Source organism: Camponotus floridanus, unplaced genomic scaffold, assembly GCF_003227725.1.
Source record: "Camponotus floridanus strain SB8 unplaced genomic scaffold, Cflo_v7.5 scaffold1, whole genome shotgun sequence".
NCBI lineage: Eukaryota > Metazoa > Arthropoda > Insecta > Hymenoptera > Formicidae > Camponotus > Camponotus floridanus.
The window spans coordinates 1,489,192-1,511,438 of NW_020229214.1; the positions used below are offsets into that span (position 1 = coordinate 1,489,192).

The 22,247-nt window shown below is 30.7% G+C and overlaps 2 protein-coding genes across 4 annotated transcripts in view; one reads left to right on the forward strand and one right to left on the reverse strand.

The window, feature by feature from the left end:
- Positions 1-22,247, reverse strand: part of LOC105250454 (prominin-1-A) — a 90,057-nt gene that overhangs the window by 52,722 nt on the left and 15,088 nt on the right. The gene's annotated exons all lie outside the window — the stretch shown is intronic.
- Positions 1-22,247, forward strand: part of LOC105250409 (trace amine-associated receptor 9) — a 60,748-nt gene that overhangs the window by 27,987 nt on the left and 10,514 nt on the right. For all 3 annotated transcript variants that reach the window (XM_011256484.2, XM_020027291.1, XM_025411724.1), the window contains 3 exons: positions 5,989-6,105; positions 11,063-11,217; positions 11,939-12,086. In XM_011256484.2, coding sequence (XP_011254786.1) covers positions 5,989-6,105; positions 11,063-11,217; positions 11,939-12,086 — 420 coding nt within the window. The remainder of the gene's footprint in view (positions 1-5,988; positions 6,106-11,062; positions 11,218-11,938; positions 12,087-22,247) is intronic.

Sequence of the window (22,247 nt, forward strand, 5' to 3'; positions counted from 1 at the left end):
GTAAGTAGCTAAAAAAAAATAAAAAATAACGGTATGATAGTACGTAGAAACTAAGTAAAGAGAATTAATAAACGCCGAGAAAGCAACTTTCGCTACGTAGTTGAAAATAGGTCGCAAATTCGGTGGAAATATGATACAATTAATAAGATCAAGCCGAGAGGAAGCAGATGGCAGAAAATTAATAAACAGACGCGGGACGCAGGTGTTGGCTAATTAGAAAAAATTCTTGATAATTAGAAAAGCAAAGATTAAGTAGTTATAATATTACGTAAAGAATATATATATATATATGCTTGCAACATGTACCTTAATCATCATAAAAACAATTTTCAATTTTTTAAAATATATTACAAATTATTTGATATTGATATGTATATTTATTCTACAAAATATTTCGATACTGAGATATTTTTAAATTTCACGTACACCACGTATGACGGAAATATGTAACAGCTGCATAGAGATGCAACTCAAATTCGATTTCTTGCGGATAATCCTATAAAACTTTACGAGAACTATCAACTCGAAATGCTAAGTTGGGATCTTAGCATTTGCACAACAGGAATTTCATAACACCGTAACGATGATATTCCTACGTACGAATACTCTTGTTTTAAAAACATATTGGGATGTGCATTTCTTGTTTCCAGTCTTTTGAACCGTATATCTCTCTCAAGTGGAACGGCAGACGGTTAACTCCTCTAGTTTGTAAGCCAAGTCTTGTTTCGTGCTCTCGAATCGTTCTCACGTACGATATAACATCCTATATGCACTGCTACACCTCGACCTCTGCCATTTTCTTTTATATTTAATGTACGATATAATATATCCTTAAAGTATCTTGAGAATTTTTGAAATTCTCCTGGTCTTAAAAAAGACATATTATTGTAAATGCATGATTATAGTCGCGAAATTATAATTTATTAACAATAACATAATTTATTAACAACTTGATAAACGATAATAGTACTCGATTCAAGTAAGGTAGCACCATTCACAGAGAAGCTCGTGCAAATCTATCAACTCTGCAGGAGGTAACGATAGTGCTGATGGTGTGCCACGTCAATGGCAAGCGAAAATGGGAACGTGGAAACAACTAAAGTTCTAAACGTGTAAAACTTTACGTGATCGACAAATAAAAGCGATGCAACTAACGGCATGGTTGTAGTTATGGTCTCGTATTATTTCGTTGAATTGACGCACCGGCACAAATTGCGACTCGAACTAGATCGAACTCATAAACGCAACCAAACTAATAGCTTATACATTACCTATAACGATTAATATTCAACATTAATAGTGTTTAATATTCCGTTGCGGTTACAGGTGACCTGTGATCCATTTGTTCAATTTGACGACAGACGAAAGAGCATCCGTATCTACTCATGGTTAACGTGCAATAACGTTCGAGTTATTACATGAAATATTGCATTGATATCGATGTTTAATTGCAACGGTAATGCATTTGCGACATATTATTCGACTAATGGACAGTTTAATAAATGATAATAAATACATAGGGGAACAACTTTATGTTATATTTAAATATTTTGTGGAAAACATATTATGTATATCATAATTTATTTCAAAAATCTCAATTTTTTGATTTTGTTATAAAAAGAATAAAGCGACTATTTCGATCTCTACTGAAATTTTAATCTTACAATTTGCAATACTCGTCATTAAATGGATGATTAACACAAATCGGTTTTTTTAACTTTTTATAATTATCGGAGATATAAAAGCGACTGTGTCCATTATTATTTGTTACGATTAACATTTTGAATTTTAAAATTATTAGCTATTCCATGAAATGTCCAATTCGATAAATATTTGATAGAGATATTTATAAGAGACAATATTTTTCTTCGAATTTGTCCAAAAATAATATAAGCTGTTAACGTGATGTATTTTAATTGTCAGATTTTTTTTTACTATTGTGATTCCTATTAATTATTGTACATTTGACAAGATTCGACAGTTTGTTACTGCACCTCCGATATCGTCCATAGTTACACAATTGAGAACGAGTCGATTACAGTGTCATTTCATTACAAAAAAAAAGTGTGAAAATGATATACGTGAAGCACTGTTCTAAGATAGATCGTCTCTAGCCACTCAATATTCATAGAATCTATTCTTAGCGGCAACAAATCTCCCATGTATCTTTCTCTCTCTCTCTCTCTCTCTCTTTCTCTCTCTCTCTCTCTCTCTCTCTCTCTACATGATAACCCCGGGATATAGACGGTTCCGCGACGGGTTTGTGTATTCAGATATCCGCTCGAAACCAAACCGTAAACTTCGATAAACTAACACACGTTTGTTCTTGCTCATGTCGGAATGAGATCACTGGAGACAATCGTTACACTGTTACAATGTTACAATTGTTAGTTCTGTATTCCTATGATACACATCTGAAGATACCATTACATCTCCTAAATGGTACATCTCGGACTTTTTTCGAATAAAATTGAAATGATCACTTTATATATCATTTTTAAAACATTTTTTAGTGTAAATAAAAAACGAGTATTTTATTTTAAAGATAATTATCATTGAAAATTTGATAATTATCATTGAAAAATTGCCTAAATACATGCACAGAATTTAATCTTTTTCCTTTAATATATTACCTCTAGAATGAACGATAGAATTCTGTTACAAGTTCATTCGCTAATTATAGCTTCATAAAACGAACTTTAGACTTTCTATTGGTAAATTTCCCAACGCTCGCTACCTGTATTTAGCTGCATAATGTCATTACTTGTCCGCAGAACGAACTACGATGTTATCGAAGCTACGACGTTGCTGCTGCTCGTTACTTCGTGGCAACATTTTCTTTTTTTCACGGCGTAAACTGACCTGAAAAATTTTTACCCGCCACAGTAATACAATTGCAAATTTAATATTCTACAATTCCCTCCGCATATACGCCTCAACCGTGCATTGCCATACCAATGTTCGTTTCATTTATTGGCGATGAATGTGGAAGAATATATATCGTGTTGATAGAAATGATCATGCATTTCTATGAGAGATACGGCACGTTTCACGTGCGTGATACGGCGATAATATATTTTAAATTCAGTGACATGCGTGCACATGCAAGAGGAATAAATCTCTGAGATTTACCATCTTCGAGCGAAAATTAATGCTGCCTTGTTGACATTATTTTCCTGTTAACATTGTGGAATATTTTACAATTGAACGTTCGCGTTTGCTCGACTTTTCGCGGCACCGAATTTCAACCCAAACCGGGCGTACGCCGAATGCGCGCTCGCAATCAGGTCAAGATCGTTCTAAGACAAATGCAATTTCACGAAATCACGATGTAGCGCTCGTCGTTCTTTCGCGTCTCACAAATGAAGAAATCGAACTCGTTATACAAATGCAATTATTCTGGTCGCGGCCAAATAAAAGTTAGCCGTGATGTTCCATTAAAATCCTCGCTGTAGACTACAACGACAACGATGACGACGACGACGGTGGGTTAACGGTTGCTTGAGGGCAAGATCGAGTAAGTTAGTTTGTGGTGAAAATATTCGGTTAAGGTCTCCCGGGAGTGTTTCGAGGATAGCTCGAAATGAGGCCAGATCCGATCCTGGCCTCTTCAGATTATCAGAGCTTTCTCTTGGCGGTAAGCCAACAGTCACCATGGCAACCATCTTAAACTATACTTGGTACACGCTCGCGTACCCTCGTATTACTATGTCCTTATGGATACACTGACATCACCGATTCATCGAATCACCGTCGCCTTCGGCGGTCCGCGATGTTGGGATCGTTTTCTTTCTCGTATACGTCTTTCTCTCTCTCTCTTTTCTCCTATCTCTTTCCCTCATCTCGCCAAGCTTCTATAAAATAGAACGTGTCTGGAATCACGATAGTGTACATCTTGTTACATCCTACCTATCCCGCTTCAAAGCAGCCCGATGTATCGAGCCGGACATATCGAGCTCGAAAATGACAGCTGATAGGGTTGATATAGTACATACAATAGATAGATATGAAATTATCTAATATAGAATTGATGATATATACTATATGTAAGCGGACATGCATTGTAGCGTATGAAGTTCTTTTCCTTATGAAAAAGCATGTATACACTTTTTCTTTTTCTTATTAACTTTAACAGAATCAAAAGGAAACAAGATAAATTTAAAGAACCACTTTTATACTTGTACAATTTAGAAAATAACTTTTATATACTTATCTCGATAAATATATATATATATATATATATATATATTATATATATAAATAATTTAAAAAAAATGAATTTTATTATTTCTTCTTTTGTTTAGTTTTGTTTTTAAAGAAAATGTTTATATGCAGAAAAATCTAAATTGATCAAATTTAAATTTAAAAATCTTTCATGTAGTTGTTCATTCCATATTAACAATAACTTATTGTTTTATATAGATATATAAAAAAGGTAGAATATATGTTTGAAATTTTTGTTTATAATTTGATTATAATTCAAATTATAATTCAATTATAATTTGATTGCTATTTTTTCATTTATATCACATTGCATTTTCAAAATTATTAAACAATCAAATTGTTTACAAAAGCAATGTTTCGTTAAAAGAGAAGATATATTTATGTATTTTTAAATTTCTTAGTAATATAATAGTAATATAGTATATGTTTTATAGTTGCAATTATGATTCTCCTGGTACAATCGTAAATGTCGGTTTCAATTAGGTAAATGAGTTGGCTACATGATATTAACAATTTGCTCACTTGGCTTCTCACAGCTTGTTTCCCGTAAAGTATGTACGGACAAGGAATTAGCGCCAGTACATTCGAAGACCGTGTTACGAGAAATTGACCCAGTACGCGCTTCATAATCGATACATTGTTACCTATATATTGATTTCAAGCAATTTGTGCAATATGAAGAAATAATCATTAATTCTTAACTAATCACATTTTGTCAGGAGTTTCGTATCCAATTCTTGATAAAAAGTCTTCTTTTGATATAAAAGCAATTTTCCCCTTCAATTTATTACAGAAAATATTATAATCAATTAAAATATATTTTAGTAATACAAATTTATATATTATTTATACATTCTCAAATTCTCACAAAAACGGTGGAGATGTTATTAACGTTGAGAAAATCCAGATTAAATTGAACAAGCTAACTGCATTCTGCTGTTGGTGATAATGTTTGTTATTAATTTCTGGGATCTGTTTCACGATTTCACCGCAATTAACATGCGTTAATTTAATTTTGCTTGTAGTGTCAACATGCGCGCGACTTAAAAAAAAACGACCTCATATTGTTTAATCGCAAATTAAAATTCGCAGACAGATGCAACGGCGCGGAAGCAACATTATGTCGTGATGAATGCGATTCTTTTTTATTCGGGCGCGACATTTAATTACAGTACGGGAACTCGGCACAAACTCTATACAGTTCATAAACGATTTTTCATACAATTAATTGCATGTAAAGTCTATAACGAAAAGCGTAAATGTATAATTGATAATACTATGATGTTAATTAAATTTATATCTCAGTCGATAATTAATTAGGTGATGAAATTCTATCTCTGTCCGCTCTCAAATCGGAACAGTAATAGCAAATTCCAATGGAAGCAAAATTATACCGCAAAACGTTGTGATATCGACAGAACACCGCAAGCTACCGTTCGTCATATAACCGCAAAATTCTGATTATTTTGATAAATTCATGCAGAGAAAGGAAATACATCCCTTCTTATTTTTTTTTCAACAAATTAAAAGAAATGTTTAACTGATTTATAAATCTATAAAGAGAACATAATGAGAAATGTTAACGCAGTTGGTTTTCTCGATCTTCTCTTGAAATCATCAAAACTTGTCGTCTAACAACGACTCTTTTCGTAACTCGACCTATGCACTTTTTCAGGAAGTTATAAGTTATTTTATCTGAAAAGACTGAGAGAACGACACCCAACAGAATCTCGTTTGTTCTTTCGGAAACTTTTATTGTTCCAGGCACTTCTTAGGGGCGCTTTGACTCAACAGAGTGCTGTTATCCTCGTCTGTATGGCAATCGACCGTTACGTTTGCATGTTACATCCTCATCGCTATCACAAGCATTCTTCTAAAAGGGTGAGTTTATTGTCTATATTCATTTATCAATTATCAAACTAACATAATATCTCTGTTATATATTTACCTTTCGATAATATTTATTTAGATCAAAATAAATTACAACTTTTTTCTAAAACAAATATTTATATAAGTTATTTACGTTTTAAAATATCAGTTCTTTAAACTTAATATTAATTTTTTTTTATTTTTATATATGAAAAATATTTCGTGAATGTTTAATTTATTTTTTTTATTGTGATAAAATTTTGCACGTTTAATTATTACAGATGTATATTAGAAGGAGATAATATTTTATATATATTACGTTGTAACATGTTAAAAATTCCTCAAGTAATGTCTAAATATATAATATACATAATATACAAATTTTCTCATTTGGTAAGAAATCTACGAACTATACAGTAGGACCAAATGGAATTCCTATATGATTATTTCAACTGAAACTTCGTATTAAATGACAATCGGTTTCAAACGATAACCTATTTAAAGGGAAATTTATTCTCTCGATTCATCCGATCTATCGACAGGAAAATTTGCTCTTGTTAAATACGATATCTGATAAAACAGATTGAACAATTGATTGACTGCGGACAACTGTCGTTTTACGTTAAAATAATTACAATAAAAATAATATTTATGTTTAAAGCTTATCTGAATTTTGAAACGTGAAGCTTTTGAATTTGTAAGAGAATAAAAATCACTTTTTGATTCAGTTGTAATCATTTCATTTGATGCGACTATTTATTCATAAATACAATATGAAAGTATAAACAATGTTTATTGTATGAGTTTAAAGAATAAAAATATATTTTTTATTATTTTTGTAACAACGAATTTATTCATAAGACAGAATCTGATATTATTTATCGATCATCAAGTTGAAAAAATGAAAATGTTTCTCACTATATGATACCTGAAAAAGTAACTGAAAAATCGATTCTTTGATGAATCCATGCTCGCAAAGCTCGTATATATTTTTGTTAATCCTGTATCTATTATATATTATGTAGTTATGTATATATTCTATGGTGGTACGTCAAATACAGACATACGAGCTATTCATTGATATAAAAAAAGATTGAAAGAGAATTCAACAGAAAAGAATAGAAATGCTATCAAAAATAATCTTTTAGTCTCTTTGGGCTGTAGAATATCCCACGCTACTCACTAACGAAATAAAAATAATAGATAGCAATTCCTTTCGTTTTGGCAATATAGTAAAAAATATAAAAATTATACAGATATATATCCGTTCTGTAGAAGTAAGATAAAATAAAGTAAAATTAAGAGGATTGTTATTTATATACCTTTATATATATTAGTTATTATATATTAGTTATACCATCAATCTATTCGCAAAAATATTTCCACGGAAAATTTGAAGGAATATATTAAAAGACAAAAAGAGTGAAGAGGGGAGGGAGGAAGAGAGATAGGAATTGTGCGGATATGGTTTTTACATATTTTTTCTATATTTTCTTAGAGTTTGAAAATGGAGCCCACGAAAACCAGTTATGAACGCATGCTGGGAAGTTCTTAATCTGTTAGATTAGCTCTGAAACTTAGACCTGTCGATTATCACGGATCAAGTTATAATCCAGTAATTGTGCATCACCTTCCGAACGACAACAAAGGCGATTCGATCGGTTACTTTAAAGGCAACTTTTGCAGCATGGCAACTGCAAAGTTTGCAAGCGATATCAGAAAGATCTTTTCCTGCGGGCCATAACATACTTGTGGTTTCACACTGCCGTTTGTCGAAGCTTGGATTACCCCGCGTCGGTTTACCCTGGCTTAAGCGTCAAAATGAATTTCAGAGGAGATTTAAAAGCGCATCAGAATGCAAAGTGCCATCGCGGCCTCTCATTCACCTATACCGTATCTCTCTATTTCAGCATCCATAACAATGAATCGCATAAATGAAACGAAACCTACGTGAAGACTGAGGTATATAAGATAATTTAAAATTATCATATCACTAAAAAATTTTCAATTAGTTAGAAATAAATAATTTAACTTAAAATAGAGAGAAAAATATAATAAAGAGATAGACTAAAATATTAATGCTGACTGGAAATGTTTTGATTATTAATTGTTTTAATTAATAAAGAAAACAGAAAAAAATTATTTAAATTTAAAAGCAAAAATTAAATGAAAAATAATTCTAAACCACTTGATATATGTATGATTGACAAAATTACCAACAATATCTCGAAGAATGCAATTCACATCTACATATATCGAACGTTTTAATTTTGATTTACCTTTTAATATATTGAACGTTTTTATATTTTTCTTCCCATTTCAAAAATATGTATATTTTACATTGAAAATTTTACTATAATTTTGCTGTAATTTTGCTATAATTTTATTAAGTAGTAATCTTTTTGCGTAGATATTTTTCTATTTTTTTATATATATGTTAATTGCTATTTTTTTTTTAAAGTTAACGTTGCGTTTCTCAAATATTATTCATCAAGTTTCAATTTAAAATTTATTCAGTTTATTATTAAAAATATAAATATTTATGAATATATAGATGAAGATTTATATTATTACAATAAACATATGTATACAATGTATTGTATATAAACATATTTATATTTACAAGAAAAATATGCACCTTTTATTGTAAATTATATTCATATTAACAATGTTATGCTAAATTAATTCATATTAAATAAATTATATTCATATTAACAATGTTATGCTTTCATTCGTTCTTTTTTTCACGATAAATGTATCAGACGATACAACAAAGCTATAATAGAATTTCTACTTGCATAATCATTGAAATAAAAAAAATGAATATAAAATATATAAAAATCAGAGGTAATAGCAAGAAGTCTGATGAATCGCTGAATCATGTCTTCCATTCATTCTGTAATTTTCCGCCTATCGAACGTTCGCTCATCGAATTCTAGCAGTTCTCGCACCTTTTTTATGTCTGATTGGTAGAAACTGTTGCTTCTCATCAAGTTCGAGAGATTTCATGAATTTAATATTCTCTTTTTTCCTCTTTCTTAAATTACGATAGTTTTTTAATCCTTTGCCTGATTATTTTTAATAATTTCGGAAATTAAAATTTTATTTTAAAATTTTAGTGTATTTTTTTATTCAGATTTCTCTAAAAACAACAATAAATCTTTTTCATGTAATAAAATATTTTTAATATTTTTTTTAGTTCATTCTTTAATTTTGTATTATATTTTCTTTCGCACACACACACACACACACACAAAAGAAAATTGAAAAAATTATTAAACATAAAACTAATTTTATTCCTATATTATCATTTGCATTTGTTCTATTATATTATGTTAGTTCGAAGTTCGAAGATAGAATTTCACACATGATAATTTTATCTATATTTGATTAATATTCAACCATATTTCAAAGTCAGATTTTGTCAAGCAAGACTTTGTCTTTATCTCTTTGTTATTACAATATGCAACGAATATTGACTCCTGGCATTTACACGCAAGTCAATAATATATTCGATATTTTCATAGATCCATAATTCATTGATTTACAATTCAGAATGCATCTCATAACTTTTATGCATCTCATAAAATCTAGAATGCGTCTATATTATGCACGATTCCATCATCCACGTCAATATTTTTTTAAATGTTATTATGATTATAAATATGACTTTTACGTGTAATCATGATTTACATTTCTTTTATACGATCTCTCAATATTAAATTAGTAATATAATATTAAATTATTTATATTATATATAATTTTATACATTTATTTATATATAATTCAAATAATAAACATTTTTTGGAATAAAAGTTTGTTCTTTCTTATATATTTATGCTCTCATGAATGAACTTTGTGTGTAATATTTCAACAACATTTCTTAATGTGTTTTAATATTTTTTCAATATTTTTGAATTAACTCATCTCTTTTTCTTTTTCATATCTATGACAACAAACAAAAATAAAAGATTGAACAAGCGTCGATTCTTTCTACTCAGGGAATAGTAGGGTCGAGTGTCATTCCCGCTGATCGTTCTTCGAGATTAGAACGAGTTTCATCTAATCTCGATAATACTTAACACATCGGGTTTGTGCCATAAAAATGGACCGTCGATAAAACCGCTCCATGGAGCTCTCTTTATTTGCTCTGAGAGATTTGATCAGGTGGAAAGTGAGTTCGTTAAAGATGCAATGCATCTGAAAACATAGAGGAAATCGATATTTTGAAAATCGATAACTTTCAATATTAGTAGAATTTTTTAATTCCAAGCAAATATCTTACAAAAATATCTTACAAAAATTTAACGCATATAATTTTACAAAAAGTTTCTTTTCTCCTCTTTTAAATTTTATCTCCTCTTACGTTTAATAATTAAATAAATTTAATATCTCATGAAATATGAAAATATTTAGGTTAAATATTTAATTTAAATATTTATACATCTAATTTAAGGCATATATTCAAAGAATATATTGAAGATCGAATTAAAGTTAGTAAAATACTTTACTACTTACTTATAGTATATTCCTTTACTTTATGCTTTTCTTCAATATTTAAAATAAAATACATTTTTAAACACGAGATTGTTTGCATACATTTTTTTTGATCGGCAATAAAATTACACAAATATATTCATATGTTGGCGTGTATACAATTTGCCGTATATTTGTTTATTTAATACATATAGCATTTTAGACTTTTGATCGAAACATATCCCCGATTGGGGATTTGCAATATTCACTCTGAAATTTTCGATAAAAACGGCATGCAGTAATCGTTTAAATAAACAATCCACGAGATATACTATGTCATGAAATGCGGAATGTGCGCAAACAAACTCTTGCATAGAGAGACATACAAATAGGCATATACTGGTATATACACATACACACATATACACCAATTTATAACGTGCTTGGCGTATGGGTGAAAAAGAGTGATCGTTTTCTATCTATGTTGACACAGTATTACATGCGGCAGGGTTGTGTGGCAGTGATGTCGACTACCTGGATAGCGAGTGTGGCGATCTTTGGGGTCCTCGTGCTCCCCAGAGGCGGTTACTACTTCAACGGATCTGGCCTTCTTGCCTGCGATCCCTTCTTCGCTAGGGCTTCCCTTAGGTATCGCCAGTACGAACGTTGGTGATAAGAGTGATGTTTCACGATCTTGGCTCACCGCGTTTGCTCGCCACACAGGCGATCAATTGCGGGCAATTGCAATTTAATGTTGAGAGGATTGTCACGGTTGATCGCCTTGGAGGATGCACCCGAGGCGATCGACTGTGAAAGATAGTAATATTTGTGATCCCTTTCCGTCTCTGTCTAAGTCAATATTAAATATAAAAAATCGTCCAAATTGTCGTAATAATTTTATCGCGCTGGTAGCTTAAAACATGCTCGCGCGCATCATATTGATTTAAATTATCTATTTAGAATTATATATTTATATCATTTTTATCTAAATATTGGAAAACGAATAAAAAATTTAAGATAATTTATGATAATAAATATTTAAGATAATAAATGTATTTTCGGCATAAATTAAAGAGCGAAATATAATGTTGTAAAATATATTAATTCATAACAAAAGAAAGAGAAAGAAAGAGAATTGAGTCGAAACTGTTTCTATCGTATTACGAGCCCTTTAATCGAACGCTAATAAATTTCGTGCATGTATCATCAGATTTCGCGTAGTTTATTATATCTATAAATGTGTTTTTTATTATATTTGCGCGCGTGATACTATCTTTATCGCATTGTTTCATGCATCTGCTCGCGTACGACGCGCTAATTACCACTCTTCTGAGCCGGAAAATGTTCTTTATTGTATCTCCTCTTTCAGGATCCTGGCATGTTGCTGTTTTTATTTTCCGACAACGATGGTGCTGATGTACTGCTACGGCTCGGCCTTCCACGTTAACAAACTGCGCTTGAAAAGGGTAGTCTGCGTTAACACACCGGAAGTCGTTAGCGGCGGCCATATAGAGAGGGTAAGTCAAGTTTATTCGCTTTGTGAATAAGCTGCGAATCGACGAGCAGCCCGTTTTAGCAACATTGACAAAGCAGTCACGTAAAACATAAAATAGAAACAATGGGGCTATTGATGAGCGATTGGAAACGCATGAAGATTATTACACAATCGTGCATCGTGGGATTGGTACAATACAAATTAAACATCACTTGCTATTTTTTACAGTTAAAGAGAATTAAAGAGAATTTAATACTATGCTATTTTGTTTGTCGGATGTTTTTACTTTTGCTAAATAGAAATCTCACACATATGTATAAATTAAAGTTTAATGGAATAAAATCAAATTTGGAATTAAACTCGCATTCGTATCAACGATGTCAATACAAAGTCGACTGCTAGTTGCTGAAGGAAAATATTACGATTATTTTCAGCAGGTAGTTTAAAACTTTCCGCGCAATTTGCCATTCACTTAAAATTCGCAATTCTCCAGCGAATTATGCAATGGAATTATAAAGCTTATGAGCAAGTGTACCGAGGAACTTTATGCAAGAGTTTACGGAAGATTTTGCAGCACATTCTTGCGAAAGGGCAATACCTCGCAGACTAGTTTCCAAATCTGTTAAATTTTGTTGAAACAATACACATTCCTACACATACACGGATACATGTAAATGTTCAGTTGGGAAGTATCTCGCAACAAATAAACTTGAGTTGGCAGAAAGAAAAATCAACTAATCATGCAAGTATATATATCTCTTAAAGCGAAGACGCCAAATAGCTGTTTTGGGGTCACAGAAATTTCGTTAAAGAAGATATTAAAATATCGTAGGGAAATAGTATGAAAGTGCTTTCAATGCTAAAGGGCGGAATATAGCTTGTCCGAATAAAATGTATAGATGCAATTAATGAAAATCAGATATCTTAAGCTATCCAGTAAATATTAATTATTTAATACAATGAGCTACATATCTCGTATTTCTATACAAGATATTAATTATATGCTCGACACATTTTCAGCGGCAGATATTATTATTATCTGCAAATATGTACATGTATATAGAGGGTATATTATATATATATATATATATATATATATATATATATTTTTTTTTTATTTATTTATTTTATATATACCTCATAAAAAAGAAAAACAATATAAGCATTATTAATACGTATCATTTTACACATATATCTAGACATACATGAGAAAATTTTTATCTATAAAAAGAAAGCTTTTATATAAAATTTAAAGTATCACAGCTACATCTACAAAATAATCTTATCATTTAATATGTACCGTTCGTCTACAGAGCTATTGGAATATCTAACAAATACATTGCATCCCGTAAAGTACTATTTTATCTTTTAAATTCGATTTTTCGTATTGCAATAATATATATAATAATCTTTTAGATTCATACTTTATCTAATCTTATGCCTCATCGAAAGACTTGAATAAGCGAATAGATGTAATGGATCTATAGTGTACTGTTAGTCATTGGAAAAATGATCGTAAATATCTGCAGTAATCATAGAAAGCGCAACTTCCGTCGATAAAACCCGCATCGATGCGTCCTTGAACCGATATCTTAGACATTACCAGGAGGACAAACGTCCGAAGCAAGATGGATGGTCTGAACACGACTAAGCCGGCATCGCTTGAATTCGCTATCGCTCGATGTCGTCTACGATGCATTGAATTCATCCACGATAACGAGCTTCTGAGGTTGTCCTCGTTGGCCTAAAGCTGTGCGTCAGACATTGAGCGATCGCGACGGCAACATTGACCCCGATTGTCGATCCGCCAATCCCGGAAAATAGTTGCGAAAGCTAGACATTATATATTGAATACAAACATGAACGTTGGCTCGAGATACTTCGATAATAAATGGAATTCAGAGAATCGTCGTGTTTAAAAGTGCTTGATAAAAGCTCGCAAATATCGAGAATAATTGCCCTGCGGTAAACATCGCGAAGTTATAACGATCGGATTATTTGCATATTTATTTATTCAAATTTGCATTTAATGTAGCTATTGCAGGGTGAATTCAATGCCTATAAAGGTTATAAAAGTTTGAAGGTCGTAGCAACAAACTCTTTTCATACTTTCTACTTTCAATTTCAATTTCGTATAAATAAGAGAAGGTACTTTAAAGGATATTCTTCTGCCAGAGTTATAGCTTGAAATTTAAAGGAAATCGTCGTATAAGATGATATTTCTCTTTGAGTTCTTTATTAAATAGTTTCGTTATAGTTGCTTTCAATTTATAGAAAAACAACGCATATGCAAGCAAAATAATATTATTAATAAAAGAAGAGAAAACAACGCGCTTTTTTTCTCTTAAAATATTCGCAAATAAGTAGTAATGTCTATTTGTAAAAATATATCGAGAAATAGAAGGAAAATTATAGACTTCGTTACGCTTTTCTCTCGAGACATGAAAAAGAATCCTTATATGACCTGATTTAAGTAACCCTATTTTAAAAGCTTCCTCCGCTTAATTCCGCTCTAAAAACGAACCTTACGCCTTGAAAATTTTGGCAAACTACTCCAGCATGAGAGCCGACAAGCTTTTGGCTTCTTCTATTTCAACCCCCGCCACCGTGATCCAACCACTACTAACGTTCTCCTTCAGGATGTGCGCCCCAGTTTTCGCGGCAAACAATATTTTTCTTCTTGCGCCCCCGCGTCGCCTCACGTTCCCCATTTCAGGAAATCGCATTTATCTTGACATTAGCCACAGCCATCCTGCGACGAGGCCAGAGAGTTCCGACCTTGTTCCCACTAGGTGTACTTGCTTATTTCATCTTTTTTTAATATTATGTTCTGTCACTCGTATTTGTAGTGTATTAAGTGGTCTTACTTCATGTGACATCGACAAGGAGCACGAAGGAAGGATTAAAAAAGTTGTTATGTATCGGGATTATCTTCTCTAATGTATCTTTTATATAAAAACACAGAATAGAATTTTATTATTAAAACTTTGCAAGAATAATGTTTCATATAAGTATAATAAGTGAATATTTATATTTCGTTAATAAATTTATGTTTTTATACATGCATACTCGTCATATACACCTTCACAAAGTCCCTTCAAATCCAAAAAAAAAGAAATAAAAGTAAATATTCTTCAAAAGTTCCACTAAGTAAGATGATTCTCTAGTCTCGTGACTATAAAAATCCTTCGGAACTTCTACTCAACTAACTTCGAATCCAATAATCCTATTTCTATCTGTCTAAATTCTAGTTTCAACGCCGTAAATCGCCTCACCAATTCTCTAGAGCTCTGCCATGAAGTCGAACGCTTAAGATCTGAGTAAATCAAGAAAATTAAAGGCGCGTCGATTAAGTCAATCAGAACCTGGTAGAAATACTTCAAAAGAAACTTGTGCCGTTTCTTCCTGACAAACGGTGCGTTCAATGGTAAATTTTTCTTTCAAGAATCAATTTGATTTGTGCATTATTAAACTGAATATAACTATTAATACACTTTAAAGATTTCGAGTTTTATAGAAATGCATAATCAACAATTTATTTTTCTCTTCAATTAAATTTTATATGTATCATTATTATTATATTATTATATTATTATATTAATAATTCTATGCGAATGTTAAAACGTCGCGACAAATGGTAGTTTCCTGAAAATCTCTTTTATGAAAAAGCGATTTTAAATTTATCAAACAAGCTATGAAGTTAAAATGAAAAGCGGCGGCCGTGCTGAGTCATCCTATAAACGTCATATTCGCGCAATTTATGTCATCTCTTTAGAAATTTTAACACTTTAACGCGAGTTAAAAAAAAATCCGATATTCGAAATTATTACTTCGTCTAATCTATTATGCTCGAAGCGCTGAAATATCACCTTCAAATATCATGAATATTCGCAACGGCTTAACCATTATAAATCATCTCATTAACTCACTTTAAATGACAGTCTCCATAATGATTGCGTCGCTCGCTATTTCTGCTATGCCATCGCCAAGAAATTTTTATCGTGCATCTCTCTCTCCTAAGTAATTCCTCTCGCTCGCGCGAAATAATGGCGCATTAGCACGCCGATAAATTCCTAGCCTGTGACACGTCATAATTAGTTAGAAACGGTAGGATTCGAGCAAAAATTGCCAAAGGCAAAAGTATCCAAAAAGGAAAATCACGAGAAGGAAAGATCGCAGCGTGTGTTTCATTCGCTCCGATTCTTCGCGAGCGCATTAAAACGCGTGTCCGTTTCCGCACTCCATTGCAAAACGGTCCTTAATCGGTCGAGAGTCCGCGGATCGTTAAGCTCTTCTTCGCCGGATCGTATTTTCCGGGTAGGCAGAATCTCGAGACAAAATGGGTTAAGTGCACGCGAAGACAGAACGAATTATAGAAGGGCGGGGGTGAGAGAAATCTCCAACGACAGACGTCTCGAACAGTCGGGAAATCTTTTCTCGGCTCTTCGTGCTTTATATCATGGTTAATATCCGTTGATTTTAACGAGTTTTCATAATAATGAATATCCGTTGATCGAATGAGTTTTGATAATAATAAATCAGTCCCATCTTAATTACTTGAATGCTCTAATAATGTTTACAAGATACGACAAATATGTTTATGCCTTTCGAACAAATTATTATGAACTATTTTTAACTTTAAAAACTCTTAGATAATATGATTTATTCGACTTTGGGCGACATGAAAACATCATGTCTATTGTATCTCACTGCACGTGCTGAAAATTTATATTATAAAAGTGGAAAGAAGTTTAAAGGATAAAGAGAAATTACACCAGACACATCTTTCACACGACGCATATTGTACATCAAACAGCGCAAACATACTGCTTTTCCTTTTTTCATAATATTTTTAGGTTTGTTGACACACACATCGCTTACAATAACGTTAGAAAAAATCTGCCGCTTCAAAAATAGCAAAATTAACAACAATGTTTTATATTCAAATTGAGTGGTCTACTGACTTCAATTAGAGCTTCGCTCAATTAATCTCTTCTATGTGCTATTTAAACGAGAAATACGCATGTGCATATTTGTGTAAAGTCAACAAACCTTAATGAAATTTAAATTTAAATTTTATTCTGCACATCTGTGCACATACACATGTTGTTATTTCTTATATATTTAATGTATTTCTTTTTTTACAATGTTTCCATTAACTTGACATAATATAATGTCTGATTTATATATATAAAGAAACATTTAAATTAGTAATTAAATAATTATATTAATTTTAAATTTCAAATTTGAAATTAAAAAATGTTCTAATATTTTAAAATAGAAGATGCTTATAAAAATTTATGCGAAAATTTTATAAATCTTTTTTATATAATTTAAAAAAAAATAAACTCGAGCGCTTTTTTTACACCACCAACGTGAATAAATCTTCATTAAGATGAAATAGAACTCGCCCCATACCCATTTTTTTTATTTGGCGCAAAACGTCATTGCGACCCACTTCTCTTATGGCAACAACTTTTTAGGTTTTCAAACTTTTTAGAACCAAGCACTTTATATCGCGATATCGTTAGGTCGCACTGCTTTATTTCACATAATTTGTTTCCTGTCTCTGGTCGATGAACCAATAGAGATTACATACAAAAAAAATTAGCAGTCTGCTTTGCGTTTATCAGGAAAAAACTTTCGCCAATAGGCACTAGCATTAATGGAAAATGTTGGGGTTGGCTTATTTATAAGTATCTTGCTATCCGGTCCTATATCATTCTGTCTTCTTTTTTTATGGTCCATGATCCTTATATAGGTCAATGGATGCGGTAATGTCTTCTAAAGATCCTCCGCCATGTGTGAGAAATTCTACACAAAAGAAAGGAAAGAAAAACCCTCTTTTATTCGGAAAAAGCAAAAATGTAAGCCATTATATTTAAATTTATCAAATAAATAATTAAATTTAACAAATAATTCTAAGTTAATAATAATCTCATTGTATTGTTTAAGTAAATTCAATTCATTCATTTCTAAAAATAAGCGATGTTGCATGAATTTTTTTTAACATTTGACATAAATATTCAAATGTTAAAAAAAAATCAATTCTCTCTTTCTCTCTTTCTCTCTTTGAAATGATAAAACTATTTATTGTATATTACTCAGCATGTTCTTTGTATATTATAATGAAATTATTGAATATTTGATATTATTGAATATTTGATATTATTGAATATTTGATATTCGCCGAATATTTTTTATATTATTCGTGCGGTGATAATATTCCCTGGTAGCTTCTTGCTCCTCTACAATTTTCTTATACTTGAGGTTCTTATATTTTTATATCTTAGATATTATTGGATAGTGTTCAATTTTCCAACCGCTATTGGTTTCTTTGGAATTGGTACGATAAAAGAAGAATTTCGATTAAATAAGTATTATAAATTATACTATAAATTATACTATAAATTAAACGAAAATTTTATTAAGAAAATTATAAGAAAATATTATTAAGAAAACAAACTAATCTACTGTTTTGTCAATACATTTGCTGTAAAACTTCTCTACAAATAAGATTTTCAAAAAATACAAAAAAATAAAAAATCCAGGAAACACCTCATTTTCTTATAATCTATATATATATAAGTCACTGAATTTGAAAGGATTTTAATTGCGCACAGGATTATATATATTCTGATTAATATATATCCATGTATAAAAATATTGTTACTTTATAAATTTTGCTTAGAATTCTTTCAAGTATTATAGCAGGAGTAACAATTATTTATTGCAATTGAATCGTCGCGAAGCACTATGGCTGAGTGCAAAGTTACTGATCATATATCAAAAGGAGCGTTCGATAATTTTTACGGCTACTTTGTTCTAATAAAAACGTACACAATTGTAAATTACTGTACTGTTAAAGTAATATGACTATGCCCACGACGATAAACTAAAAACAAAAAAATAATTTCTAACACAATACTAGAATATATAATAATACTGATTAATTCGGAGGTTCTGAAAAGCTTATAATTTGGGAATCAACATGATTTTAATGTGATTTGTATATGAAAAAACTTTCTTATACAGCTAAAAATTTAATGCTTATGTACTGCTTTAATAGTTAATACTTTAATCACAATTATCAGTAATTAAGATTTTAATGAAAAAGTATACGAGAAATTGAAATGCGATGTTGAATCCAGATCTTAATATCGAATCTAACAGATCATTTGAAATTCGCGGAGATATCACATACACATATACATATATGGTCATCGGATAGTCAAAAGATTTTAAAGTTGCCTTCAATTTCTTCATCCTATTTTGTTCATTTTTCATTTTATGCTGTTCTTACTTATCAAGGAATAACGAGGTGGAACGAATGAAATGAGAAATCAAATAAGTTCGAGACTTCGTACTGAATTCGCGGATTTCTGCATCAAGGATTATCTTGAGGGTGATTCCTTCTCTATCATCTGCCTTCTTTCTTCATCTACTCTTATTCGATTCTGTTCATTAACGCTTCATTTTTATTAATATCCGTCTTACTTCCATATTTCCATTTGGTATTATATATCTTATTGTTAGATAAAATACATGTTATATATACATACATACACATATTTACATACACACACACCATCATATTTCAAAGTCAGAATAGTTAGACAATTTATTTTCTAAAAAGAAAAATGTAAAAATTGAAATTAATAAATAATTACATTTTATTAATGAACAATTAATAATATTTTTTCAATTCTTTTAACAGTTAATTCATTAAAATGTTTTTTAATTAATCATTCTTAGAACATAGATATTTAATATAATTTTTTGTTAAAAATGTTAAAAAATGTTAAAAATATCTTTTAATTACATTTTTCTCACTTTCCAATTTTTGATAGATATTTTATTTTTATAAAGTATATTCTTATAAGCTATATAGATAATTGTTTTATCCCATAATATAACATAATATATCCCATAATTGTTTTATCCTGTAATATAGGTAAAAGAATCACTTAAGAGATTTCCGTTGAGAAAGAACTTATCTGTGAATAGAAATTATCGATGCGGTACTTGAAAGCACATTTTAATATATTGTAAAAAAGAAAATAATTGTTCTATGCAGTACAATTTATAACTGCATGTAATTTAATTATACGTGCTGTATGTTTCTCGAAACACATTTTCGAGTGCGTTCTCGAAACGCAAGTTAAACTTGTTCTCAAAAGCGCTCAACTAAAGCTATTAATTAATTTAAATCATGCATAAAAGTTATATTAATATGTACAACTTCATGCAAAAAATCATTGAATATATAAAATATTCCTAGGAGTAAAGCATTTCAAACAGATAAAACAATAATAAAATGCGATTTTTAGTTTTATTGGCAAGTGGAAAATATCGAAAAAGTTTCTCTTACGTATTATAGCACATATTATAGGATATATTTTTATAGCACAAAAAAGATAGATTTTTCCAAGAAGATTACACCTATCGAAGATGTTATAATCCTCCTTGCGTCAGAGATGTCGGTTTCGCGTTGGTGGAAGAGCATTTTTTACTTAAAATCTCTTTTCCGAGATGTGGCGTGCGCCGTAACCAACAGCTATGATGTCTTTTAGAACGGCGTTTATGAAATTATATTTATTTTTCCTCGCACATTCAGTAAAAGAGAAAGAGAGAGAGAGAGAAGGAGAGAGAAAAAGAGAGATGAAGAGAGGGCAATTCTTGATAGTAAATTCATGTATAATCACTTAAAGACCTAGATGGTAAGAGTGATAAGAACAGACGCATATCGAACCGCCATCGGTTTACTTCATCACAATGGAACAAGAAAAAAGAATACAAGCACCTGACTCTTTAGTCCTTTATTAGTTCCATCTACTCTTCACATCATCATCCTCGTCGTTTACTTGTAATTTAAGCGCAATTTACGCGAGAATATCTCATAAGCCTCGCCGGCACGAATATTTATCCGGAAATTTGCGGGAAATTTCAATGAAAATGCTCTTTTCCGAAATCAGAAAATAATCCATAATGATAGAAAAAACAAATAGAGACTCGATAAAGAAACAAATCATTTGTAAAAAATTTTTAAAACAATATTTCTGCCAATTAGTACATGTAGTAGAAAATACACTTACAAATAAATTTTTTCAAATGTTACATTCTTATTGCTAAATTATGAGCATATATAGCTCCGAATAACCAGTGAAACATCTTTGATCAATGAAACATTTATAATTAAGTTTTCGCTTCTTATTATCACTGAAATTATATTTCATCAAAACAGATGTTTTTATCGAAAAGACGTACTTCTTCATACATATAATTGAAATTTTAAATATAATAAACAATAGAAAAGAAAAGAAATGAAAAAAATGAGTTAAAAATCATTGTAGCTGTATACAATCATAAGCTATTTGCTATTGAATTGTGAAAGATTAAACGCTCATATACTAATGATATAACCTGTTGTAGGGGTTCACATTGAAGAGGAGATTGAATGTTACTCTCATTAAACATACGATCATCATTAACGTGAATTTAATTACCGACCGTAATTATTTCTGTGGTTCTATTCCCGATGAAACGATCGAACATCCTATATTGCAGCAACTACGTGTAACTAAATGATACATCCGATAATTAGATTATAATTGGAAGGTTTGCAAGTATAATATCAACGTAATTAAAGCTTTTCCATATAAGTATTATTTTCATTCAAGGTTTTATTGAATAATATTTATATTAAAAATGGATTATTAATTTGAATCGAGTGGATTTTTCTTAAGCAACACATTTTATCAATTTATTGCCTTTTTTAGCCTTTTTTGCCAAATATGTGTAGTGCAATTATATAATTTTTTTAAAATAATTTTTTCAGAAATGACTTTTAGGTAATTGCGCGAATATTTCTATATATAATTATTTTCACAGATAATCTCTTTAATGTGCATGCGCATAGCACGTGAATTACTTTGAAATGGTGTAACACCTTGCATAATTACGACAGAAACAATGTCCGCATTGTTGTAAATGTGCACATTCTGCGTATGGCACGTGGAGAGATATGTAAATTTTACGCTGCATGCTATGCTTCGCCATCTTCTGTGATAATACGATTACTCGTAGAATCATGAACCATGTTAAGAGCTTGCTTACTTTGTAATTATTCATCTAAAACTGTAAATCTTTATTACTCTTATATATATATATATTTTTTCTGTAT